Source organism: Falco peregrinus, chromosome 1, assembly GCF_023634155.1.
Source record: "Falco peregrinus isolate bFalPer1 chromosome 1, bFalPer1.pri, whole genome shotgun sequence".
NCBI classification, from domain to species: Eukaryota; Metazoa; Chordata; class Aves; order Falconiformes; family Falconidae; genus Falco; species Falco peregrinus.
Genome location: NC_073721.1, coordinates 69,021,871 through 69,048,764, shown reverse-complemented (window position 1 = coordinate 69,048,764; position 26,894 = coordinate 69,021,871). Strand labels below are relative to the sequence as shown.

At 40.5% G+C, this 26,894-nt stretch overlaps 3 protein-coding genes across 5 annotated transcripts in view; 2 read left to right on the top strand and 1 right to left on the bottom strand.

Annotated features, from left to right (window-relative positions):
* LOC101923373 (signal recognition particle subunit SRP54) overlaps positions 1-6,417 on the top strand; it is a 32,878-nt gene extending 26,461 nt beyond the window's left edge. Inside the window, exons 3-5 of one of the 2 annotated variants that reach the window (XM_055792890.1) lie at positions 1,540-1,606; positions 3,297-3,394; positions 4,201-6,417. In XM_055792890.1, the coding sequence (XP_055648865.1) occupies positions 1,540-1,606; positions 3,297-3,394; positions 4,201-4,413 (378 nt within the window). In that variant the 3' untranslated portion in view covers positions 4,414-6,417. The remainder of the gene's footprint in view (positions 1-1,539; positions 1,607-3,296; positions 3,395-4,200) is intronic. The other variant, XM_055792902.1, reaches the window with a different exon arrangement.
* Positions 6,418-7,183: 766 nt separating this feature from the next.
* Positions 7,184-23,594, bottom strand: PPP2R3C (protein phosphatase 2 regulatory subunit B''gamma). Its single transcript, XM_055792918.1, has 13 exons — positions 23,411-23,594; positions 22,508-22,635; positions 21,259-21,363; positions 20,558-20,670; positions 19,640-19,737; positions 16,778-16,848; positions 15,896-16,028; positions 14,437-14,492; positions 14,288-14,363; positions 13,495-13,631; positions 11,687-11,824; positions 8,349-8,408; positions 7,184-7,614 (listed from the first exon to the last, which is right to left on the bottom strand). The coding sequence occupies exons 1-13, from the start codon at positions 23,457-23,459 to the stop codon at positions 7,426-7,428; spliced, it is 1,353 nt and encodes a 450-aa protein (XP_055648893.1). The 5' UTR covers positions 23,460-23,594; the 3' UTR covers positions 7,184-7,425.
* A 91-nt stretch (positions 23,595-23,685) lies between these two features.
* PRORP (protein only RNase P catalytic subunit) overlaps positions 23,686-26,894 on the top strand; it is a 53,753-nt gene continuing 50,544 nt past the window's right edge. Inside the window, exons 1-2 of one of the 2 annotated variants that reach the window (XM_055793484.1) lie at positions 23,686-23,819; positions 24,348-25,751. In XM_055793484.1, coding sequence (XP_055649459.1) covers positions 24,751-25,751 — 1,001 coding nt within the window. In that variant the 5' untranslated portion in view covers positions 23,686-23,819; positions 24,348-24,750. Of the gene's footprint in view, positions 23,820-23,862; positions 24,021-24,347; positions 25,752-26,894 lie in introns of those variants that run through there. The other variant, XM_005243849.4, reaches the window with a different exon arrangement.

Sequence of the window (26,894 nt, the reverse complement as noted above, 5' to 3'; positions counted from 1 at the left end):
GCTGCCAAAAATATATAGCATCTGGCTTTTTTCAGCCTGCCCAACTTGAGGTTCTGGCTTGACAGATGATTTCTTGCTGCCACTGATTTGTAGAGGCTGTGCTTGGAAAACACCAAAGTCCTGTAGCTTGCGTACGTGCGTACTGAGGCTGTCCCAATGAATCCCTATAGCCATATTATTTACAGTCATATTGGTTGTCCTGTACAGATAGCTATTAAATAAGATCACAGAAAATGCTTACTGTCACAGTGTTTAGCAACAAGTTATAAACACATAGGGAACTGATGGAGTTAATGGGTTTCATGTAATAAAAGCTGACACTCTTAATTGCTGCTTTCTACTACCTCTACAGAGATCTTGCCTGAGTACAACAGACCGTAACTATAAACATGTTTTAGGTGACTATGAAATTTGAGTTTGCCCTTTCACAGAAGTGAAAGCCTACAGCTCCTTCCCCATTAAGACTGGAATCTGCTTTTCTCCTTCTCCTTTTTATTACATGGCTTGTTTTTAATTTCTTTTCAAAGAGAGATACAGCCTCTTTCCTTAGTGAAGAGGATAGTGTAGGTATGCCCGTTAAGTTCTAACTTTCCTTTAAGTTCCTGTGTGGAAGTATCTCAATTTGTCTGGAGGTTGCAGTGCTTTCTCTGTGGCAGCGAAGACACCACAGGTGTGCAAAGGGCAGCTCCTCCTCGTCTTCCTGGCCAGTCCTTCCTAAAGAGTCTGTCCACTGCAGCGCTCCAGTCGTGCAAGCCGTCCACTGCCTCTCTGGGGATCCCAGCAAGATCCCAGCCCTGCAGCTGCACACAGGTCTCCATTTCCGTGTGTTCATGCCCCATGCTGCATGCCTTAGTGTGCAGGCACTTCAGAGAGACTTCCTTGCTCATGCAAATGCTTGGGGTGACCCCACTTGAGCCCTGTTTTGTTGGTTTTGTGTTCCTCGTCATTCATGCCACCCCAGGTGCTTTCCTTGTCAGCCTGTCCCTTGCTGCCTCAGAGCTGCGGTAGCTCTTCCTCCCTCACGGTTCCTAGTTTTGTTCCTCAGATGCAATTCCAAATGGCAATTTGTATGCAGTTGTAAGTACTTGGAAGTGGTCCCTTGCTCAGGGACCACTTTGAAGGTTTGGTTTTAAATAGTCTTTTGCAGCTTTCTCGTTATTGTAATGAGGGGCTACTTGGATAACCCACTTCTCTTCTAGGGCTGATGGAATTCAGAACATTATGGAAAGGTCTTTCTAGCTATAGGAGTTACCTTGGGATTGAGGTGGATGCTTGTCATTTCCCAAGTCTGGGAGCAGGAAACAAAACTCAATGAAACAGATTTTCCCAGATATAAACTGTGGTTATATTTATATCTTAGGGTGATACTTTGCTTCATGCATGTCTGGTCTGGACTTACTTTAAAGCAAGAATATTGTGGTAGCTGGCAAACGGGAAGCATTGCAGATCTTTCTTCTCAATCTGTTTGAGCTTTTTCATGTATTAGTAAGAGCCATGAACAAACACTTCTATGTATTCATACTACTATTGTTCTTACAGACAACGCTCACATGGGGCCCCTACTTGTGGTTTCACATGCTGCGAGTTGCCACATCAACCTTATCAGGTATTGCTTTATGTAATTTTTGGGTAAGCCAGTAGTGGAATATTGAAAGTCATGTTCACAGACCATAAATCATCTTTGTGAGCTACTGGTCATTTTTTTCAAAACTATGAATGAACCTGTATTTTAACGTGTAGAGACATATTCTCTTGCCTTAGACACTTTTTTTTTTTTTTACTTTCAATCAACAACTCTTGAATGGAAGAACAAACAGGAAACACCCTTTTGCTGAACACTTTTTTCCCCCCTTTTCCTCCATTAGCGCTGGCAAGGGAGTGTATCAGCTTTCTATTTGGTTTTGTATGGAAGCGTTTTGTGTGACATTATCTGAAAAGAATGCTGTTTGGAGTAACTAAACTGACAGTTTTTATGAAGACAACTAATAATTATCCCATCTAGTTGTGTGCATTACAACAGACTTCTGAGGTTACAAAATAAAAATAAGGCTGTTGTCAAGAGTCTTAAACTCATTGCATAGAAGTTTATTTGGCGTGTGGACCTCACAAAATTCTGCCAAGTTTTAAAAATACTTGTCCCAGTCTATGTTCCTCCCAAGGTGTAAAGTACCTTTATTGGTTTTTTTGACAAATGTGGTGTTTCTGTCATTGTATATCTAATTTTGTGTATTTTTAAAAAAACTATAGGCAGTTTATTTTATTAACTAACTTATCCTTACTTTTAGAAGTGCTTTTTCTCTAATGTACAGTGTAATTCCATTCCTTGTCATATCTGTTCTTCATGCACAAAGATACTGCTTTCCTTTTTTCAGAAGTCTTTTATTAATTTGAAGATTAGTACTTCCTTCTTCCCACTTCAGTTTTGCTTCTTACATTTGTAATTCGAACTGGTCTTCTGCACAGAGCTCTAGACGCCAGCATATCTGTAAAGTTAGTTATTGTGAATATTCATTGAAGCAGTCAATTGCCAACTTCGAATTTGTTTTCCTTGAAGACAACTAACTCCTTTGCGTCCTCGGCAGATTTGTAATTTGAAGTGCAATATATTTGGCTTCCTGCTTGCCTTTACTCAAGCAGCAGTGCTGTAGCCATCACCCTGGTAGAGACTGACTGACACAAACCCCTGGTTCCATACTTGTGATGCTGCATTACCTGTTCTAGCAGAGCAGCGCTGCGTGTAGCCTCCAGCTTGAAAGCTGAGACAGCTGAAAACCTAAATATTTTATTAATCCATTAGGATGCAACACAGAACATTGTTAAAACTCCTACTGACTTGAAGTATGCATGTATCAATAAATAACTCTCTAGTTCACTGGGTCCGTTAGACTGAAGTGCCGGTGCAATTGGTAGCCATGTATTTTTGTCTAACCTTACTTGTCAGTTCCAAGTTCAGTTAAAGGCTTATCCTTTTAACTGATCCCCTAGCAAAACAAACCGGGGTTCAAAGCTGAAACCAGTAGAATTCAAACAAATGCTGCCACCATCTATATTTTCGTTGACTTCCATGTTCTTCTCCTTTCATTCATTCTTTATCTTAAAGGACAACTCCTGGTATATTGGGCTAGTAATTACATACAAGTAGATTAGCCTAGCAGATTTTGGTTTTGTCTTTTGTGTGAAGTAGGACTATAGAAAACCATTCAGGAAAGATGAGGATACCTTTTAAAATAAAACTGTGCTTAAGAATTTTCTTCTAGATACTAATCATATGTAAACCTCTCTTTATTTTTTTTTAGTGTGTGATTTCCTGGGAGAAAAGATTGCATCTGTGCTGGGGATAAGCACACCAAAATACCAATATGCCATTGATGAGTATTACAGAATGAAGAGAGAGGTATGTGTGTGAGATAGGGCTCTTACCTTCCTTTTCTCCAACTTGCCTTCCCTGGTATTTAAAAAAAAAAAAAGAAATTAATTTGTATTCCAGCATTAAAATGAGGGTTTAGAACCCCTATTTCAGTTTGCCTTCAGTTTTCATTTGACAAACAATTAATGCCTGCCTATACATCAGCCTTTTCTCACCAGTTTATCAGTTAGAACGGGCTAGGTCCCGCTTGTACAATGCATTTTCAAGTCAAGTGTGAGGAAGTTGGATGGAGCACTGGGCACTGCAAAGGGGTGGCTGCTAGGAGTATACTTCCAACTCTTAAAACCTGTTCAACAAAGTGTCAAGGGTAAAGGTTACCATTTGTTCTAAACTATAACTGGAAATGACTGATAGGTAGTCAGTGCTTTATGCAAAAAAAAGCCTTAATAATTTTTATTTGAAAGAGAGAGGAAACCTATTTAAATCTTTACTATGATTTTTTAATTTTTGATAGCTTTTTATTATTGAGCTGAAAAAGCTTTAGAGAAGGTAGACCGATTGCTGTTGACTAAAAAGTGCTTGTCTAGACACATGATTTTTTTTGGTGTTTATTTAACACAGTTTAATCCTCACTTTGGGTGATTTTATTTTATTTTTTCTCCATAAAAGGAATTCTGGAATATACCTCATTTTATTACCAACTAATGCCTGTTTTTTAGTGGAGCAGACATCCTTGCCTCCTAATAGGAACTGGTATACTCTTATGGAAAGACTTCAATTGAATGTAAGTAAGTGGTAAACAGTAGCTTACAAATCCAGTTATCTATTTTTAGGAGGAAGAGGAGGAACAGGAAAACAAGATGTCGGAAGAAGCAGAAAGACAGCATCAGGAACAGCAGAACAAGCCCCAGGCTGAAGCTCCTGTCCGGACAGACCAGCCTGAAGCAACAGCATGCACTTCATTTGTGAATGTAAACTTTGAAAACGAGGGAGATGGCCAGTCTGTTGGGGAAAACAAACAAGATGTAGTTCCTGTCCCTCCTTAAGTGTAAAGGTCTGTATAATGTAGGAAATAGGAAGTGTCAGGTGTCACAATCTGGCTATAAGAAGCAGGAAAAATAGGATTATACTTGTTCAGTGAAATAACAACTTCTAGCATTCTTATTGATCAGGAGAGAGCTAGGCAGTATCTGTTCAGTCTGTCTGCCTAATAAAGGCTGAGGTGTTCTGCCAAACTGGCACTTCAGTTAAAATGAAAATTGCACTACAAACATTTGGTCTAAAATTGAATGTGTGAGCTAATTTCTGTGGAAAGAAGTAAAAATGTCTTTTCCTTGAATTGCTGTGTCTGTAACCCCTGTGGATTGCAGATGCAGTGCTGCTTCCTACTTCTAAAACACCTATTTCTGATTTGCACATTGTTTGCAACTTGGCTCTCTGTGAATAGATTAATAGGAATCAATACCCTGTAACTCAAGTCATTATAATAGTGTCTTATTTCCCCTATTTATTGTCACTATTGTATGCATGTATTTTTTTTCTGTTGTTGTTTAACACGAGATAATGTTAGATTTAATGTTAATTAGATTTAAGGGTCCACTGACTTTTTTTTTTAAAATTAAAGAAAAACATTAAAGGAGGCTGTAAACACCCTTAAGAACTTACTGACAAGTACCAGCACTTTTGGAGGCTGACAGTGCTCAGCTGTTCCATTCAGTGCTGCAGCCAAGTACAGAACTAGCATCAGTGTAAGATGTTCTCACTCCCAAGTCCAAAAACAAAGAGATCCACCTGCTTGAATACTTCATATTGCTCCCAGCAGTCTGGGAAACAAACTAAGGTCTTGCTAAATTATACTGAATGCACCAGACACTGCCTACATTACCAGTCTAGAACTATGAAAACTTTTTTGGACATAGTTTACCTGAGTCAGTGTACTTGATTAACCTAAACAGAGTACTTGTTTAGTGTTAAATTACCAGTAAGGGATGTGCCATTGCAAGTGTAACCCCTTTAGCACAGAATACATGAATAACTAGAAATCACAAAACCAAACTTATGATTCTTTTTCTTAAATAAAACTTCGTTGCAGTCCTGCAACAACAGTAACTTTTTTTTTTTGTCTAAGTGAAATGCAGGTAGCTCCAAAGCTTTTAAATAGCCCCAAATACCAATTAAGGTTATTTTAACTGCAATGACTGTCATTTTGCTGTGGCTTGTAAAAGGTGACTCATTTACTTTGTGACAATCAGATGTCAGTGCCCCAGTCACTTTTGTTACAGAACTATTATAGATAAAGGAGCAGAGAATCTGTACTAGTTACCATGTAAAACATTACTTCAGTGAAATTTTGTGCTGGGTATCGTCATATGTCCCTGGCCTTGGTCCCACTACCAACTGAGGAGCCTGACGTAACACCGGAGGCTGGCTGACTTGGCTATTAGTTTCCAGAGTTCAATTATATATTTCAGACAACCCTCTGCCTGTAGAGCACAACTTCCCTCTCCTCTCATCTGCCCTTACCATTCCAGCACTACAGAAGGTCTTATGAGGAGGATTCATCAGCTCTATTCCATCCGTTTTGATACTCTGTTCTTTGCCTCTTTTTGAATTGTAAGACAGAGGGTGCTGACAGCTGTGTAAAGTCATTCCTCAGCCCAAAACACCTGCAAGGGAGAGTTGGTTCAACACCTGGGGAACACACAGAAAAGCAGCTTGTTGAGAGTTCTTATACTGTCAGAGGTAGAAAGCCTCATGTAGCTCAAGGGTAAAACCTTTACAGCTGAAGGATATTTTGCTTTTCTGCCAAGACATTAGTGTCAGTTGTGTTGGTTTCCCCTCCCCCTATTATCTGTTGCATCAGAAATGGTCTCACTGCCTTGGGTTTAAACTTCTTTGTATAAAATACTGTATTACTCACTGTGCCTTAACTTAATCCTTCCTTCAGTTTTTTGCAAACTGTATGAAAGTGGTTACTTTCATAATGGTTTAATTTTTCTGTAAATGCATTAATTGGTTATTTTATATTTAATATAATTTTTGAACTGGAAGTTGGCTATGGCTTTTCTTTTAAAATTGTGTGGTCATTGAAACTTTTATGTCTGCACACAGGTGCACGTGCCTGTTCATAGCTTCCATCTACTGAGTCACACATCCTGGTGGAATGTTCAAGTGCTGAAATTCAAAATACTATACTATCTCCACCCCTTCCTTACAATCTCATGTAGTAGTTTTTAGCATATTCAGTGTGTTCAGCACTACTCAGATTAATAAATAATGCAGGATTGCAACCACCTCTGGCCTGGAGCTATTGTAATTTCATCGGGAAGATGAAACATTTCTACAGCTGTGTTAAAGAGTAAGAGTTTCACTGCTTTAACTACTGCTGTAGCTCAGCTGTACAGTTAAGTTAGCAATATAAAATACTTGCACAGGAGGTTCAGTTGGTGAAAACCTTTATACAAGTGTTTGGACTAGCTTTAAATAGACCTAAAGCTAGTGTGGTTTTATTTTTGTTAATAAACCTCTTAAGAATTAGGTAACTACTCATCAGTTAAGTAGTTATTTACTTACCCTTTCTGTTAGACACATAAAGCTGGACATACATGTAGAACAAAAACGCTGAAACTCTTTACCTCTTACTGAAGACTTCTGCCTTTACAACAGAATGCTCATACAGAACGCGGTGGGAGGCTTGGGATGGCCAAGTGGATACAGGCCAGTGCTGAAGATACCAAGAACCACATCTTTACTTTCACGATAAATTCACATTTAGAAAGGCATATTCAAATAAGGATAGGGCTTGGTACACAGGGATAAAGTCCAAAAATATTTATTACAAAAGGTAGTTTTTACGTCTTAAACACTTGCTTTTTTGGTTTCAGAAACGAGTTCTGCAATTCTGGTATGTACCGCATTTTATATTGTAGGGGGAGGAAAGGTCCAGAGGGGAGTAAGATGGAAGAGCCATTGGTTCAGATAATGAACATTTCCAGCTTCCAACAGTTAATGCATCAAATTGAGAGATCCCTATGGATACAGTCTGCTCCTGTTCAAAGTCACGTATCATCAACATCAGCAGTGTTGTCATTATCGCTGGCCACAAGGACCTCTCTGTTCTCATATGTCCAGAACCCATTCAGATCAATTAGAATGCTGGTAACAGTGTCTCCTTGACTGCTATTGATCAGGTCTTGAAGGGAGATTTTGTACGGATCCTTTGGCTTCACCATATCAAAGATTTCGTCCTATGAAAGAAAAGTCAAATTGGGGAAACTCCCCCCCCCCCCCCCCATTAATGATAATAATAACAGAATAATGGCTACTTTATGCCATATACAGAATGATCTTTGGGTAACGGTGACACCCACACCAAGTTACCAAAAAAAAAAAAAACAACCAAACAAACATTAAAAAAAGCACTGTTCAGTCCCAAATCATATAAGATACAAAGAACAGTTGGCTACCAATAGTAGCAATGTGCTCAGCTCCCGCATCTTAATAATTGGCTTTCCTGGGGAGGCTTTGGCCTCAAATTGGCAACATGAAACTCAGTTTGCTTGTATGAGCAAGTTTTACAGAAGCTCTTGTATTTATTTAAGCACTAAAACTGCTAAATGTAAAGTAGGCAGTAACAAAGTGTTTTATAGACAGGTTTTTAGTCACCAGTCTTCCCCCACCTCTAAGGGATGATCCTGAACCATAGAATAGACATAATGAGTATCTTCAGGTGTGAGAAACAGCAACATGTATTTAACAGGTATTTTTGTCTGTTAGTAAGGAAACTACTATAACAGCTGCATACCAGATTTCTTACAGAGCAACTGCTGAACAGAAAGATATTTTCAAGCCTGTGAGTAGGACAAATCAGATCATCTCTGCTACTCTGCACATAAATATATGACCTAGAAACTATGATGTAAGTACATTATGAAATGCTTATTCAAGTATTTCACATAGTACTCTATTCAGTAAAACTAACCTTGACATCCTGAAAAGAAACCGGTTCTTGTCCATGGATTTTCATTTGTTCCTGAATAGCCTAGAAAAAACACCCAGAAAAGTTACGAATAGGTAGTGCAGTATCACGCTAATACTATGTGAAACTTTTTAGTGCTTCTGCATCTTAAGCTGTATTGCCCTGTAACAAAACATTCATGTTACAGCTTGCAATCAACTCTTCCACAAGTGAGGCTGGGGTGACTTAAGGCATCATCAATGCTACGCATCTCTGGCTTCACAGTTCTTAGTCAGTATGGTAAGAATCCAACTTCCATTATGACCAGTGTTTGCGCACACTGCAAATGGGATATGCAGCCACTTGAATATTATCACTCAACACTCAAAGCTTAAGATAGTAATACACTCAAACCAGAAGGTTCAGTTTGCTGACAAAGTGTGAGATACAGGCTAGGGAAAGAGAAGGGAAGAGACCAACCAGCAGACAGACAAAGCAGTGTGGCTACTCACACTTTCCAGGATTTTGAAAATGGAGCTTATATTCTCGTTGATCAAACAACATCATGAAGGAGACTATGGATTTGTCTATTTGAGTATCTGTCCACACATGCAAGGGTCCCCCCAGTTCATGCCGTAAGCGGACATTTCTCACTTTGAGCAAAACAGGATTCCCTATTAGTTCTTTTAATGTGGTACTATTTAAACAGCTGCATCACCAAACCTCTGCCTGCAAGCAACAACTATGAACAAAACTGTTTCACTAGTGTAAGTTGCATAGCCTTGTCAGCACAGCTGGATCAGCACAGCCTCTGTACGTGCAGACCTACCCACCTTACGCTAGCAGAAAAGCAATTGTTCACAGACTCAAAAGGAACTGTTCTGATTAAAGGAAAACTTGGAACATTCAATTTCCAAAAGTTTAAAGGAGGGACACATTTTGGATACGATCAAGCACCTGCTGTAGTCCCAAGCCATAGAATAAGTATGTAACTGGAGACGTGCACGAAAATAGCTATGCCACAGCACCTCATACAGAATTACCTTGTTAAATTGCTCTTGTGTTAGAATTACTTTAGTGCTACAAAACCACTAAATTTGATGCTTTTGTAAAACTATATTAACATTTTACTAAAATCAGAGTCAGAGACAGTTGATATGGCCCCTGGCCTCCCTCCTCCTACTGCCATGAGAACAGAAGCAGAGAAAGCGGTGGGAATGGTGAGCTGTAAAAGCAGGGAGAAAGGATGAGTCATGGCTTAATTTCCCTAGGACCTGACCCTAAGTATTGCCAAGTTCTGGCCTGACAGCTGCCCATCAAGTGTATAACACAGCTACAACTGCTAAACAAAGTTCATGGTGAAGTTCAAAAGGCACATGCAAAAATCCTGCCTGCACCTGCAGCAGAATAACCCCATGCAGCAGTATGCTCTAGGGGCCAGCTGGCTAGAAGCAACTTGGCAGGAAAGGTGCTGGAGGTCTCAGTGCACAAGAAATTAAACATTACTTGCAGGGTTCCCTGGTAGTGATGAAGACAGATAAAATACTGGGCTGCATTAGGACAAGCATAACTAGCAGGTTCAGGGAGGTGATCATTCCTCATGACTCAACATTTGGATGCAATACTCCAGATGCAGCCTTACAGCTTTGGGCTCGCCTTTATGAGACACTGGCAAACCAGTGGGAACCCACAGAGGGCTGTCAGGATGACTGGGGAGGCTAAAGCACAGCAAAGCTGAGAGGAGAGGCTTGAGACAGGGATTCATTCACCTAGAAAACAGAAGGCTGCAAGTGGTAGAGGAAATCTAATTACTGTCTTCAACTACCTAGCAGGTTGTGAGAGACAACATGGCAAGACTCTTCTTGGAGAGACACAGTGAAAGGGCAAGAGGCAGTGGACACTGACTGCCACAAGAGGTATTCCAATTGGGCAAAGATGAAAGAAAGGGTGAGTCAGACACTGGAAGACATTTCTCAAAGAGGCCACAGTCTCCCTCCTTGGAGATACCCAAAACTGTCTAGGAGAAGGCCCTGAGCAACTTGACCTAACCATGAAGCTGACCCTGCTTCTGAGCAGACAGTGGGAGATGGTGACCTCCAAAAGCCCATTCTACCCTATGTTATTTGATGGTTCCAAGGCACTAAAAGAAAAAAAAAGTTGTGGTTTGGGGTTTTTTTTTGTTTGGTTTGGGTGTTGGTTCTTTTTTGTTAAAAACAAATCAAGAAAAAAAAAGGAAAAGAAAAAAATAAACCCTTCTTTTTTAGAAAAGGTCGTCCAGGTAAGAAGTCTTATTTTTACAGAATGGTTGTAGTCATATCAAAGTTCATGTTCAACTAGAGACTTATTACAATATAGAAATAATGTGGATATAAGATTATGTCTTGAGCAGGCCTGAATGCTTTACTTAACGAGCTGAATGAAATACATACCTTGTTAGTCATATGCTTAAAGTATGACAAAGTACAAGGGCATTGTTTATTTTTACAGTTACAATACAAAGATCCACAAAAAGAATACAGAAAATTCAAGTGCTTGTCCCTGTGTCTGAATAGGTATCGCTGAAGGAATTTTGTATGTGAAAAAAGCATCACACTCAAAACTCAGGCTAAACCATTCACAGCAAAGATACCACTTTATTGCATCATATTTCCCCTCCCAAGATACCTCAGGTATGTATTTAAAAAACACACACACACACCCCCCAAGGCAAAACAACAAAACATCTGCTCCCCCAAAAAACCAAAACCACCACAAGCCAGAACAAAAAAAACCCACTCACACACAAAACACAATTTTGAGGAATACTTCACAAGCCTTAGGTTAATTTTAACAGCAACTAAAAAAAAATATAAGCTTATTTTACGTCTGTTTTGGGAGTAACAGATAAAAATACAGAATATAAAAAAAATGCAAGAAGCTTTCTGCAATCAACACATTGAATGAAAAATCCCACAGCTGTACAGACCCATCACTGCCTTTCATTATTTTCATCTCTTCTACTGAATTTTAGGACTACAGTGGAAATTAAAACCATGGCCAATGACCAGTTAGAACCGTAAGAGATTTTAATAGGTAATCATTAGGCAACTTTGGACAATTTCAATTAAAAAAGAAAATATTTTTCCTAAACAAAAAAAACCAGTTAATTTCACCTGCAGATAAAATGTCGAAAATACTTTTTGAATTCTTTCCAAGTTTTGGAATATTATTTTTTTAATATTTTAAATCTTCTTAGAAGTAGTTACCAGTCTCCCAGTGGACAGTAGTAATTTAAAGTGATTTCCTGCAGATCTGCATGCAGAAGCACACAGGCTATAACACTATAAACACAGAAAATGGCCTACCTGTACAAAAAGACTTACCCTAAAGAAATAATTAAGGGAAAAGACATTCAGGTATCCTTTGTTCTCTATATCAAGCAGTTTGAAAATATATTGCAGAGCTGCAGGCTCCTTTCTGTTTTCTAATGCGAGCACAAAGTCCAGGTAGGTTTTATAGTCCTAAAAGTAGATACAATCATGTTTATTACAGTCTTCTTTCAAAATTGATTTTGCAAGCAGGAACTCTATAATTGGCAACTATTTCATTGTAGGGGATCACTATTTTCTGAAAAAGACAACATGAAACAGAAAATGGCTCCTACCACCAACATGAACAGAAAGTTAAGTTTTTAATGATTGCTGACAATAGGAATACCTGCCATTTTACAAGTAAAATAGATTCCAAGCATAAGTCCAAATTAAACATGCTATATACACTTTTTAAACAATGTTTAATACATCTTTAGAGTGCTGCATGTACACAACTAGTGAAGAAAAGCCATATAAAAGGGTTTAATTACCACAAATTATATGCCCAGTGGCAGTAAGCCTACCGGTACCAAACAGTGAACTATGCAGCCAATCGAAGTATATAATCCTCAGACCAGAGTAGGTAGTTTGGAAAATCATGTGGTAGAAGCTTTAGTAGACATCACAAATATGTATCACACTTTTTCATCAGTACTGATTCTTGGTTTCCCAATCAAGGTAAAGTTGTGACAAGGACAGAAATCCTTCAGTCCCATGTATATAATAACCCCATCTACCTTAAACACCAGAGTTGTGCTGCCATTCAGAAGGAACTCGCAAGGACGGAAAAAAACGGGCTGACAGGAGCCTCATCAAATTCAACATAGGAAACACAAAATCCTGCATTTTGGGAGGAACAACCCCATGCACCAGTACATGCTGGGGACTGACTGGTCAGAAATCAGTTTTGCACAGATGGACTGGGAAGTCCTGATGGGCAACAAAATTGAACACGTGCCAGCAATGTGCCCTTGCAGCAAAGGCTGCTGACAGCATCCTGAGCTTCACCAGGAACAGCTTTGCTGGCAAATGGAAGAAGGTGACCTTGTCCTCTACTCAGCACTGCTTAGACCACGTGCAAGCACTGGATCCTGTTCTGGTCTCCCCTGAACAAGAGAGAGGTGGACTTACTGCAGCACGTCCAGTAAAGAGCAACTAAGAGTGTTCCTCATGACCTCAATGATTCTGTGACTCTACAAAAAACTGCTAAGGCAGCAGGAGAAATGCATAGTGAATTTGCAGTTTATCACTTTTAGAGTTCAGTTATCTGAATGCAGGCAACAGGAGCAGCAATATATTAAGTAAAGCTTTCAAAATAAACATAGATACAAATTTTTATTTTAACTTTAGTTAGATTTCCCATTTTTCACAGGTATGGAAAACTTACAACAAAACCACTCTTGTCTTCATGAAGAAGTGGACAGGTTAGCTAACTTGCACTAGTCTCAAATGTACCACTTCTCTTTGGTTCTCCTTAAAGAAGTACATGTACCTAAAAAGCACTGCTACATCTATGTATTTTTTCAACATGTCCTTTATGTTAACGAAATGTACAAGCAGCTTTATTCTAGGCTGTCTGGATTTTATATCTCTTCTGCTTTTCCAGAGAAGCAACTTGTCTTTAAGCCATGTCGCGATCACTTTGGTGTTAAGAAAATTAATTTTCTAATCTGCAGCATGGTCATTTGTGTGCACAATGATAAACAAAAGTTACTTTAAATCAAGCTACTTTTTATTTTAAAGATACTGATTATGAGACATTTCCAATCTCAATAAGCCAAACCTTTTATACTGTGAAAAAAAAGGAGATATGTGATTACCATTTCACCGTCATAAGTTAAGCATTCCTGAAAGACACGATCCAAAAATATGTTGGTCAGAGTGCCTGTGCCGTATCGAGACAATTCTTCTTTGCTGAGCATGCCATTGTGATCTTTGTCAAGGTTTAAGTACTGGCCTAGGGAGAAGATACAGAGGGCAAAACATAATATACCTGTATCAGCAAAGAACTGTTTCAACAGAGAAAGAAAATTTAGTGCTTTTTAAACATTTATTTAATTTTCATCATAAAGTTAATGCAGTTAAGTGGGAATATGCTAGATCCACAATAATATTCATAGAGCATCATAAATGAGCACAGAGCATGGAGGGAGGGGAAGTGGGATTCCTGTAAGGTGATAATAGTTCTACCCTAAGGTAACGGCTCAAAAGTAAAGGCTGGGTATAAACAGATAGGAGCAGAAGGTTAAGACTGTATTTTTAACAGATCTGCTGTAAGCATGAAAAAAGAGCTAAAGGTAATGCAAAAGCATGAATAGAACAGTCAAAATAGAAGGTTACAAAGGAATTTTGCACATCGTGCAACCAGCAAAAATGACAGAGGATAAAACTGGTAAAGAGTAACAGTGGAGAACTGAAACTGTAAAGAAAGTCAGGAAGATATACCATAAGGATGACTATAGGAGTTGGAAAGACAAGTTACCAGGAAGATTTAAAGTGACAAACTCAGGAAAAATAACACTAAGAATGTGACTAAGTCATTGAAAGCAGAGAGGAGGGGGTGGGGGGTGGAAAGGGGAAAAAAAAGCACATTCACATATAAAAGGAACCTACCATAAACTCTTAATGCAGAAGGAGCAGAAAACCAATTTGTTTCCTGACTTTCTTTAGAAAGTTCTTCATCCCTTAACTAAGTGAAACATAAAGTTAGAATTCAGAAAGAATAAATTAAAATACAATAGTATCTGCTAAGAGAGCTTTACCTCCAGTAAGTCATCCAGGAAGCTGCAAGCTAAAATATCCTGTATCTTTATCTTCCCTGCAGCAAGAAACGGAAAACACATTTTAACAGTTACCCAGCTACATATCCATTTAACTGTTCTCATTTAGGTAGTTCTACTTAAGAAAGAAGTATTCTGAGCAGAAAGAAAATGCCTTTTTAAAAAACCCAAACCAACCAAAACCAAATTCTAACATCAAGGATAAGGCTGTAATTTAAGAGCTAAAATGAAAATAGCTTTTAAAATGACTGAATAAAACTAGCCTGATATCGGCAGAAGAGGAATTAACCTCAAGCCTTAAAAGCCAGGAAAAAAAAAAAGTGAGCATGCAACATCAACTCAAAATGTAAAATAAAAAAATGCAAAGAAAGCATACTTAAAATATTTTTTGGAGTAAGAGTCTGTTAAGTGACGTGATATTTTTACATCTTCAGAACCTCAGATATGTCACAAAGCTAACGGGACAGAATGCACTTCTGCTGGCGTAGCTTTCACTGGGGTGCAGACACTGCACAAAGAGCTGTGCAAAATAATGGCATTATAACTTCACACACCCCCTCTATGTGAATTAACCGGCCTCAAGACACAAGGGGAGAAGTGCCATGGCTTTTACATCAAGCCCACAAAAGACTCATACCAATGACTGTCCTCCATAGATGATTAACAGCACCCCCCTGAATACGATTGAACCCGGTAGCTCTGAAAAATACCTGGGTCTATGTATTGACCCATGGACTGGGATATCAAAACCAGAACTGCTGGAAAAAGTAAATGGTTACAACAGATTGGGAAGAGGTAATTACACCGTGTTTGTAATTACCTCTGCCAGAGGCTACTGCCTACACAACTCTGATGTTTTCAAGGGGCACAGCTAGATCTTGAAATCACATGCAGTTTGTGACTTAAATCAAGGGCATACAAAAAAGCAAACTATTGTCTGAGAGAGCCACATGTGTAATAAGGATTAGCAGCCATAACTGCAAACCTTGTCTAATGAGTTTACCTGATATATACAAATTTAATCATAAAAGCACATCACAATAACCATTCTTGAGTACTTCCACAGTTCTGTGAATGTTCTGCCAAGCAGCAAAGTTGTTAGTTGCTGTGTTTTCTATTCACCCTAAACACTTATAAAATTAGCTACTGCTAATGATGCATTATGATGGAACAATACCGTATTTTTTAGTTTCTATGAGTTAACACTATAGTACCAGAACTGATGGGTATCTCATAGAAATTCATTAGCTGTAGAAGTAGATTATTAACCCATGTAAAGACTCATGGTCTTCAGTGGAGATTAATCTTCAAATACAAGATTGCTGAACAAAAGCCTACAAGGACAACTACATACTCCTTTGAAAACATAAGTAGCTTTGGTGGAAACATTTAAAAAGTTAAATACTCCCACATATTTAGAATTCTGAAAACATGGACCTACCTGTTCTGAGAGGATCCAGAAAGAAGAAGAACTTCCTAACTGCTGTGCAGACATAGAAGGAGTAAAAAGATTTTTCTAAACCATCCAGTTGTGGCAAAGTAGGGATAAGTTCTAAAATGTAGTTTTCTAAATCCTGCAGAATTTAGAAAGAAAAGAAAATAAACTTGAATCACTACTATTGCTGCACGTTTGCTGTATGCCACCCTGACTTTCAAGCATATTTTGTGAAAAATACAATCCTGCAACAATGCAGGAAAGAGCAGAAAAGCAGGCAGAAAAGCTTCTGTCTCTGTGCAAGAAATCCTAGGTCATATACACGTACATGTGATACCATGACTGAAACAGTTTACAAATAAAGCAGAACATTAACAAAGCAGATGATGTTTACATGTAAATATAAACGCATTCAACTGTACCTTTTTCAAATACCAATGCGTAAGTCCTAATTGGATTATCCTATTGCTGAATATTCTTGAATAGATCTTTTTTTAAGTAGAGTGGTAACTACAACCTTCTTATTTATTTTATAGTATTAACCCTTGTTAGAACAGGAGAATAATTCATTGAGGACCACTCTACCCATCCTTTTCTGTGATTTCTACTATATCCTACTAAATCTAGAAAAGTGCTAGTGACATGAAACCGTGGAATCTACGATTTCTTTTTCAGAGCATTACCTGTATATTAAAAAGGCTAGCAGCATTCTTGCCACCAAATCTCTAGAATACAGAGACTGCTACTTCATTGAAACAAGCGTGTCCACCCCCAACCTAGTTTATGATACAAGCTTTTACAAGATAAGACTGGAAGAAAACTGGAGCCTTTCTGATGCTCTGTCATTTGAGTAAAGACAGACACTAAGTTAATCAAAAATTTACTTACTGATTCTCTGAGGTAGCCCTGTCCTGCCACGTCATATAAACTGAGACCTATTCTTGTCTGATGAAGCCATACTGCAAAACAGAAAACAGAATTACAGTGCAAGAAACCTAGGGGTCTTCTGAGGCCTCACCAAAATCTGAAGTTGTTCTAAAGGCCACAAGGCACTGCTGGATGTTAAATGCCTCTCAGTATTACCCATTTTTCTGAGATTTAAGCAAAGCCATGATATGTACCAGCCCTGCTTCGAAACACCGTTTCAGTCTCTAAGTTGGTAAGAGTCACTGGTGATATATGGTGCGCTGTGGCCAAGACTGCCTTATAATGGACAGATGTGAGAAACAGCTGAGCAGACAGCACATTTTCTGTGGTATGCAGAATCGTACGGATTCTCTCTTGCTGACCTAGAGAGATGTGTGGCAGCACATTTTCAGTGCATTAGAACCAGCTGTACAGTGTCATACACAGACTGCTTGTCAGATGGCTACAGCCCCTTATGCACCATGAGACGCTGCAGCTACAGCCAAAGGTCCTGCTCTCTCTTCTGAGTTACAGCAGGACAAATAGAATAGCACAAGCATCCATTTTTGCAGTGAGAAGGGGCATCAATCAGACAATCTATTGTCTGTACACGCTTGTACAGGGACAACATGCTTGAGGCCATTGTTAAAGCACAGTAACAGAAATAGCGTACAGATTAGGCATAAAAACTATTACTCACACACTCAATGTTAAATTTAACATTAATTTTATGAAGACACAGTTTAAAAGTTCCTCCTACAAAATATGAGCTTTCTTCATACCAGTATTAATCTCTTCAAGGTGTTTGTCAAGGTAGACTGAGTATCACTCAGAGATGACAAGAGGTTATACGGTGAGGCTGTTTCTTCATTGGCTGAAGTTTAAGTTTAAGGGTAAGTGCACCACACACCCTGAAGTGATTCAAGACACTTCTACTAGGCTTGACTTGTTTTGACAAAGCCAACAGACTTGATCACCTTGCTGCCTGAAGGGGGGAGCATTACTGGAGGCAGATGGTGCTTTGGGAAATGCTTTGCCATTATCCAGTTACTAACTTCACCATTCTCTTGTGACCTCCCAAAGGACTTTGTGGATCATTAAGAAAAGGGAAGAAGGGCTGTAATCCAGGGACTGTAGGAAATACTCCAGCTGGAGGTAGAAAGGAGAAAGACAGAATGCTACATGTTCTGCACAAGTATATGGATGTGTACATGCAGCTATTCCTAAAACTAACAGGCACATACAAGAAAAAAACCAAAAGCTCATTAATGAGTTCAGCTGGTTAGAGAATACCGTCACATCCCCGAGGCACAGCGGTTTAAGATGTTTTAACCTCAGGGTGATAGGGGCTCTTCCCTGCTGCAGCACCATTCTGGAGGCTGACTGCTCTGCTGCATGAGCTTCAAACTAAGGTGAAATAAACACTGCAGTGCCCCAACTTGGACCAGGTCAAGCAGCTGCAGAGCTGACTCCCATCATCTACCACTTTCCTCTCCTGTCAGTGCCACACTGAAGGACATTTAACATTAAATACAGATGGAAATCACTAATTCCAATCTAAAGCCTTTCTCTTCAGTCTTCCTTTAATACCTGGCTCGGTTTTCAGCCCCCATACAGAACGCTGTACAATAGAAATGATCTCAGCTACTGCACAGACTTGCTACTAGGCTAAATTTATTAGGCAATTCCAATGCTGTAAGCTAGAAAACACAAAGACCTTATTCAACTGACCCAAGAGGGACTTGCAAACACACACTGTAATGGAACCTTATGTTGGCCAGAGTCTGAAAATGAAATCTGATTGAGATGGGACATAAAAGAAGGCTTCTTGTCTCTTAGTTTGGTGAGTCTTTTTGGTTTTGTTTGTTGGAGGTTTTTTGGGTTTAAAAAAGGTATCACCATAAATACACAAAACTTAATATTTCTGGGTGAAATAACTGAAATAAAGAGCTCTGAATGAATCTCTGTTGTGCCCGTATGGGTAGACCTTTTTGAAATGCATACAGTTTTCACAGACTTCTTCTCAAGTCTCCTACCCTGCAGCTTATAGGTTTGCTGTTTGTTGCAAATGGCCCTATTACTCCTTTCTCGCATAAACTGCCCATCTACTCACCAGTTTCCTGCCCAACACATCTCTCATCTCTTGCACCAAAAAAGCTTAAGTTAAACAAGCTGAGCTGCTCTGGGGAAAGGTGCCATTCTTCCCTCTTGAAGGCTCTACCAGACCTAAGAGCACAGTAGCCAGGGGACAAGGCAATGAGGCAACCTTCCTTTCTCTGAGCCAGCTTCACCTTTTTAAAGAATCTAATCCAGATATTTAAAAAAATAAAATCGCATTTTTCAGCCCAAGTGGTTATTTAGAATGAAAAATAGCTGAAAATATGGTAAAGCTATAGTGACAAGCACAACGACATATTGACATACTTGACAAGCACAGTTAGAAAACGTAGATAACACCACTATGTAGAAGGAAGGAAAAAGAGCAAACAAAGCTATCTGCCGGACAGTCTGATGACAGCGGTTAGGATCACACTTGCCACATAGCTTTACTGTTTTGTTCTTTGCAGTACTGCCTGAATAAAGGAAATCAGAATAACAATACATATATATACACCAAATAGATCAAGAATATCTCAGGCTGACAGAAGACGAAGATTTCAGAGACAGGGTGAACTCCCACCTCCTAGTAAGCAGAAAAAAATCCCAAGCCTCCAGGAAAACATGATTAGTAATCAAGGGCTAGATCTCACTGCTGTTGAAGAGAACAGCAAGTAACTAATAAAGCTTAAAATAGCCTTGAAAATAAAACAACTTCTTATTAACACAGATGAAGCATCAACTAACCTTTTCGCATGACATAATTGAAGAACTGCATGATAGATATCCTCCCATAAGGATCATTATGGAGTAATTTAGCAAAGATCTTAGCTGTGAAGAACTGCCTGCAAAACAAACACAGAGCTACTCCTACACATCGCAGTATACTGCACTCACAGATTCATTTACAGTATCTAGAACCTGTGACACTTTACAATGCTGTTTTAACAATATAGAACGTGTTCTGTGTATGCAACAATGTTAATTTGCTACATTACACCCATCAAGTGGGATCCTGCCAAGTAACAATGGTAAACTCAATAAAAAGCAGCTGCTTTTTCTGCTCATGAGGCTCTGCAGTGATGTGGGAGCTTTGAGAGCTTTCACTCACTTCTCTGTGGTACAACAGATCTGGTAACTTCCAATCTTCTACAACAATATGCACATAAAAGGAACTGCCAGTACTGACACCTGATCTGCTTCCGCCCAAAACTCAATCACAAAGCTACGTGCACAACAGCAGTCGCCAACAGGAGCATAAAAAAAGGAATATTCACTGTATGGTGTACACAGAACATCTGGTAGGAAATCCTCCATCATAAAATATTAGGGAAGGCTGAGCAGTATCACTGGAGACACGATTTCCTCTTCAAATACAAAGTGTGCTGTTTACTGGCCACTAATATCATAAAAATGCTCATGCTGATAAGAATTTCTTCTTCAAAAGGATGCAGTACCCATCTTGCAGACATCTTTATAAAAAATTCCCTCAGAGATGTAGGGCAATACACCTTTGCCAGGATGCAAAGCAACTAGTTTATCAATTACTATACGGACATGACTTTATCCCACCATTAAACTGCTTCCATCTATTTTAGGAACTGAAAGTTACAGCAGCACTTAGGTTTAGCCGAAGTAAGCATATACAAGAGAAGTAAGCCTTACTTGCATTTAGGTCCAGCTTTTTCACCAACTTTCAAGAAGTTCTCATAGTTGATCATTGCTTCTTCCCCAATCATTGGTGATGTCTGATGTTTGTCCAGTAGAAACCACAGATTCTTAAAAAGTGTTTATATTTGGTTAAGAAGGTATCTCTCTAGAGATGTCAATGTGCTTATGACAGAGCATTTAAGAAACGCAGCAAAATGTGGTTTTGCTGCATGGTTATCTCAGTTTATCAGTACACATCATCAGTTCAGCCAGAAAAGCAAGCAAGCAATATTTCCACTGCTCTAAACTGGTGTTAAAACACAGACACACTCTCACTCACTAGGATTTCTAGGATCATGCTCCTTTTGTCTTTGCACTACAGTAAACTCAACCATCTTTGGAGTCTCTCAGTGATACATAAAGAGAATTTATTTCTTCTTGGGCCCACTAGGAAAATTGTTGGAATGTGCTAGAAAACCAGAAGCCGTTGATTTAGTCTTCATATACATCATAATGAGGAAGCTTTGCGCTGACATTACCAGCCCAAGATTGTGCAGCACTTCAGCTTTAGCTAGTAGTTCACAACCAGCCAACATGCCTAAATACAAAGGACCTTAGCACAGAAAAGATTCTGTTGACAGGAGATAATCAAACTCTGCAGAAAGAGAAAGTCTTGTCAGAAGCCATTACGAGACATACAGAAAATATTTTCTTACCTGCAGCTCTTCGTTATCCAACAGCTCCCTACTTTTCCTTTGCAGAAAGACTGCTCTAGATTCTTCTCTTAATTTCTGAAGCAAGACTTCGTCTTCAGCTGGCAGCTAGAACAATTGTGATGTTTTAATTTTCTGTACATGTACAGTGGCAGCATTCAAAAGCTACAAATCTAGCAAGACTCTTAGGTAGTCCTGACTCACACGCTTTGATAAAGCTGTTTACCTGATAGAAAATAATGACTTATCTACCAGAATGCTGCACGGCATCTGCTTCTTCTATAGGGATAGCACTTGCATACTGTCTCAAACTATTTCAGTATCAAAATACTTAAAGCAGGACATCTTTAACATGAGAAACAGAAACCTACTTATACCTGATAAACCACTCAGTAAGCATTTTCCTACATTTGCAAGGCAGGAAGGCTCATGCATAGAAGACACTTACTTCAGTGTTTTTACTCAGGAGGAAGCAGCACTTTCTATTTTGTGGTAGGCCTAGCTCTCAAAAGCATGTCTACTAAACTTGTTTTGGCCAACAAAACAGATGGAAGAACACTTAGTATGAAAGATGTTTATATGCAAAGCTGTACAGCACTACCAGAACTTGGATGGTTGCATAGGTATTCATCAACTGAAACAGGTACTTGAGAACTTAATCGACAGAAACTCATGATTCTAAGGAATATGAGACCATGTGAGATTAGACAGCAACTGAGTGGCCACATGCAGAAGTGTCAGCAATATCATGATGTTGAACCTGCGCTCCACATTCCCCCATCCCAATCTGATTCACTTTACACATAAGCTGCCGGACCAAGCGCTTTTACCAGATGATGCAAGCAACAGACCTATCTTTAGTCTGCAAGACCAATGACACACCATTTTCATGAAGCAGCCTCCCATCATGTCCCAACAGGGAGATATGTATTTGTAACATTGGTATGTCAAAATTTACTTAAAATAAAAAGTTTCTCTGAAAGAGAAAGAAGACTTCCTATCTTCAGTTAACAGCCATGCCTATTGCCTGATTAGCAAACCATTTCATTGCCTTTGATGAGATGCTTACTAATTATTTGAAATGGCTGAAATCTACAATTATACAAAATAGAAAATAATGCTTCGCAATCTACATCATGCAGATTTCAATCTACTTAAGCTACTGAAGCTGTAGTGACCCTTTGAATAAGCACAACTTATTTTATAACACAGAATAGCCTCTTATTGGAGTTTATCTGGATACCTCACTTACCCTGTAGTAAAATCGCGGTATGTTCATATATGATGTATTGCTACTTTTTCTTCCTCCTTTCCATTCCATGTAATATTTTGTGAACAATTCCATTTCTTCATCTTTTAGCTCTTGCTCACTCTTTTTAGCTGATTAACATAGAAAAGAATTTTCATGTTGTACTCCTGAGCTTCAATGTAGGAAGGAACTTGAAAAACGGAGTTAACGCTGAGGGTTATACAGCTAAGCTGTTTAGTAACACAAATACAAGGTGGAAATTGATAGAGCACAGGCCTATTATGTAAATTACATAACAGACATACCAAATATGTCACGTATGAATATCTACAAAGCAGCACTTTCAGTATCTGCACGCGCCTGAGCCTCTGTAAGGGTATGTGATTATAACAGATACATAGCTACGACTGACGGAGCTACAGCATTCCTCGTTTACAGTGTTGTTTACAGCATCGTTTTAGCTACTGCTGACCGCACACAGCAGCACAGAGCCACCTTTTGCTCTGTAACGTCAGGGACACCACCACACGCCAGCAGAGGCTTGCACAAGCTCTCTGCGGGCTCGCTCACGACTACAGTTGCCAGCCGAAGCTGTCGCAGGGGTGTGCATGTACCCCCGCCACCCAGCCCCCACAGCGCCCCTCAGCCCCGCCCGGCTCTCACGACCCCCCAAAACAAGGGCGCTTGTTCCTCCGCAGAGAGCCCGCGGCCTGCCCGGTGCCCCCGCCAGCCCACGCACGGGGAGCTAAAGCAACGAGACAGGCGGCCGCTCGCCCCTGCCCCCGCCGGGCCCGTCACGGGGCTCACCCGCGGGGGCACCCGCCCGCCCCGCCAGGCCGGCCCCGCCTGGGCCCCCCAGCGCTCCGCGACGAGGAGCGCCACTGCCGCCCGGCCCCGGGCACTCACGGACGCGGCGGGCGGCCAGGCGGCCCCGCAGGCTCCGCTGCCAGTCCATCTCCCGGCCGGCGGCCGCTCCCGGCCCCCCACCGGCCGGCCGGGCCCAGGCGCACGCGCGATGCCCCCTGCCCGGCGCGCCTGACCCCGCCAGCGCCGCGCCCACAGCCGAGATGGCGGAGCGAGCCCATCCGCCCTGACAGGGCGCGCGGCGTAACGTCACGTCCCGTCCCGCCCCGCCCCGCCCCGCCCCTCCCCTCCCGGTGCGACGCGATTGGCTGCCTGTCCAGGCGCGGGCTCAGCCGCGCTTCCGGCCTGGTGGCGGGCGGGCGTCGTGCGGCCGCCTCCTCTGCGAGCGCCTCCCTGCCGCTCCGCCGCCTGCGGCCGCCGCGCCCCGAGCAAGGCAGGCCCGCCCCGAGCGGTAAGGGTGCGGCCCGCGCCGGGACTGCGCCTCGTTGCGCTCTGGCGGGTAAAGGGGGATGGGCAGGCAGCCCCAGCTGAGGGCCGGGCCGCTGTGCGCGCTGGGAGTTGTAGGCCGGGCACCGGGCTAGGGACGTGAGGCCCCGCGAGGCCTCCTCATGAGCCGCCTCAGCTGCCTGCCCGGCTGCCGGTGAACCTCTCGGTAACTGCATTTATAACCTAACGTTTACGTGGGATTTCACTGTAAAATTACCGCCAGTGGTGTTGCTCTGTCTCTTTGCGGCGGTGTCACCAAGGGTTTGTAATTGGGGAAGCCAGTTAAATGGAAGCTTGTTACAGGTTGAAAAGTATGAGGAACCGAGGTAGGAATCCCGTGCTGGGACTGCTTGAGGGATCAGGGTTGAGATTCCTGGCCTGAAATTGTCGAGTTACTTTGAACTTCGTGTTTGCAAGCATGCAGCTGTAAATGTGACAGGAAAACACAGAGCAGGTCATGATATTGCATTGTTATTTTTATTTTTATTTTTAGGAAACCTTCTGACTCTGATGAAGGCAGGAAGAAAAAACCCGCCCTTTTCACCTGGCTGCATCAGAATTGCCTGGCTGCATACAACAACTCAGTATTCATCTTTACCGTAACCAACAAACAAAAATTATAAGCTGCAAAGCATCTTCTCTAGAAAGAAAGATATCCTCGTTTTGGATGAATGTTCTCACAGTCTAAGAAATTGATTTTTGTGGAAAAAGAAATTCACAAGTTTTTGGTTTTTTAAGAGGCAGAAAGGACTGGTAGAGCAAGCATTTTGAAACTGAAGCTTATACAGCTTGACAGCCCTTGGGCTTTTATGGTAAACATCCCCATACAAACTGTATTTTCCCTTTCATAAGTTTGTTGTATACAGTGAGCTAATAGTGAGGTATTTCTTCATGTCATGGCATTCTTTTCTCAAACTAGTCGACAGAGTTTTCAGGCTTTACTGTGGAAATATTGTACATTCTGGTCTGTTTCAAGATGCCAAAAACTGTTTGCTGTCTCTTTCAACATCCCCAATAGGGAAAAGATTACCTGTTTGAGTTTTGTAACATCTTCCAGCACTGCGTTACCAGTCGATCTCAGAGGAACTGATGGCTTTCCTACCAAGAAAGGGTCTGAAATTGAATATGAAGAAGAAAAAGGATGGGATGAGGAAACTAAAGAAATATCTGAAAGGCAAGTCCACTTTTCTTCTTCCGTTGGAGCTCCAAAGAAGCAGTTAATGAGTCAACTTCTGTCAAGGCATAAGTTTACCAACATACAGCCTCCAGAAAAACCTTTGCAAGCTGAGGAATGGAACAGACTGAAGGATAGCTTTCGAACACCTGAAATATTTGAAGAAGTGATGTTGAACAGCATGGTCAAGTGCAACAGCCCCATTGATGTGGCTAAGTCCTTGCTGACCCATGTAGCAAACAGTAAAGGTGACATTGCATATAGTTTGTTGGTCAAATATCTGGCGTTGTGTGTCCAGCAGGGAAAAACTACAGAAATTTGTGATGTGTATGATATAATGAAAATCAGATTTAAGATTTTAGAAAGTGGGGCTTATACCCTTATTATCAGGGGACTGAGTAATTCAGATCAATGGAGAATGGCCTTGACTGTTTTGGAAGAAGTAAAAAAGGCGATGATTCCCTCACGGGCAAACTATGAATCCTGTGTCATAGCAGCCAGCCGTCATCAAGAAATGAACCTTGCATTTGAACTTTACCATGAAATGTTGGCTAAAGATTTGGTCCCAACCTTGGATATCCTGCAGGCCTTTTTTGACTTCAGCAGGGGCATGAAAGGTGCTGAGTTACAAAAAGAGCTGTTTGGTATGCTCTTATATTTGAGAGACAACCAAATATACCCTCACAAAACATTTATGCAGAGTATAAAGCAATGGTTTGAAAGGTAAATAATGTTTCAGTAGCAAACTCCAGTTCATGAAAATGGAATTCAGATTGTTCCACAGATGAACACTAATAAGATCCATCAATATCTTATTTTGGTTGTTGCTTCTTCATGAGACGTGCATTATCATGAAAACATGCATTTTATTTTTGTTTCCAGTTTGCTGTTAAAGTGTAAAATTCTTACTGATTTCACCTTTTCTTGAAAGATGTTACCTGTTAAATATTATTCTTTGGTACAGAAAGTAGGAAATTGTGATGGGTCATGGCTATCCAAAATATCCAATTTCATCTCTTTCTGGCGTTGATACATAAGGAATATTGACAGGTGCGAAGGTTTTTCCTGTAATCTGTCAGAGTGTAAAAGTTGTAAGTTATTTGAAAATTAGATAGTTTCTCTCTTTAAAGGAAAGAGGTAGCAAAGTTAGCTGAGGTTCAGTGAAGATTAAATGCTGACTTTGTATGGAATAATAGGAGAGGAGTAATCTCAATAGGCTTCTTTGTTTTAGCACAGTATTTAGCAAGCCATGCACTTTGTTTTCATGAATAGTGATGGTCAGACTCCACAAATTACAACTAGTTAACACTGCACATGCACAGTGTAGTTCATCTGGGCCCGTTGCATGTTTGTGATGCTGCTGTATGTGAGCCCATCTATGATTTTTTTTTTTTTTTAAATTGTTGACTTTGATTTATGTGAGCTACTCATCCCTTTTACAAGTTAGTCCTCCTGGATGGAAAATATGCCTGTGGGAACGCACTACCATTATTAGAACAGGTTATACTGCTGTCCCCTAGCTATTCCCTGGGAACAGCTAGGGAGCAGAGTAGGCTTCAGTCAAGATGAACTGGTTTAGTGGGTGAAAATCTGTCATGGGGTGCTATTTTCCCACTGAGTAGAGAAGGACTTGTGTGTGCTGCATGTGCAGGAAACTCAACGTAATAAAACAGACCTTGGCAAGGAGACTGCAGGGGTAGTGAGTATGTAGAAGAGCTATATATTGCTTGTATATAGTGGCAAACCAGTGCTGCAAGCTGAAGCTAGGCAAACTCCTGTTTGTGTCTTTAATACCGTTTGACTGTTGGAACAATTCATGAAAGATTGTAGTAAACTCATGTTTTAGATCTATGTTGGCCTTTTCCT

Excerpts from the sequence above, each read along its gene's own strand:
- PPP2R3C (XM_055792918.1), bottom strand. The coding sequence starts at position 23,459 with ATGGACTGGCAGCGGAGCCTGCGGGGCCGCCTGGCCGCCCGCCGCGTC. Across the intron at positions 14,493-15,895 it reads TCTGGATCCTCTCAGAACAG|GGAAGATAAAGATACAGGAT; the intron begins GTAGGTCCATGT and ends TTCTTGCTGCAG. Across the intron at positions 13,632-14,287 it reads TTCTGCATTAAGAGTTTATG|GCCAGTACTTAAACCTTGAC; the intron begins GTAGGTTCCTTT and ends TCTTCTCCCTAG.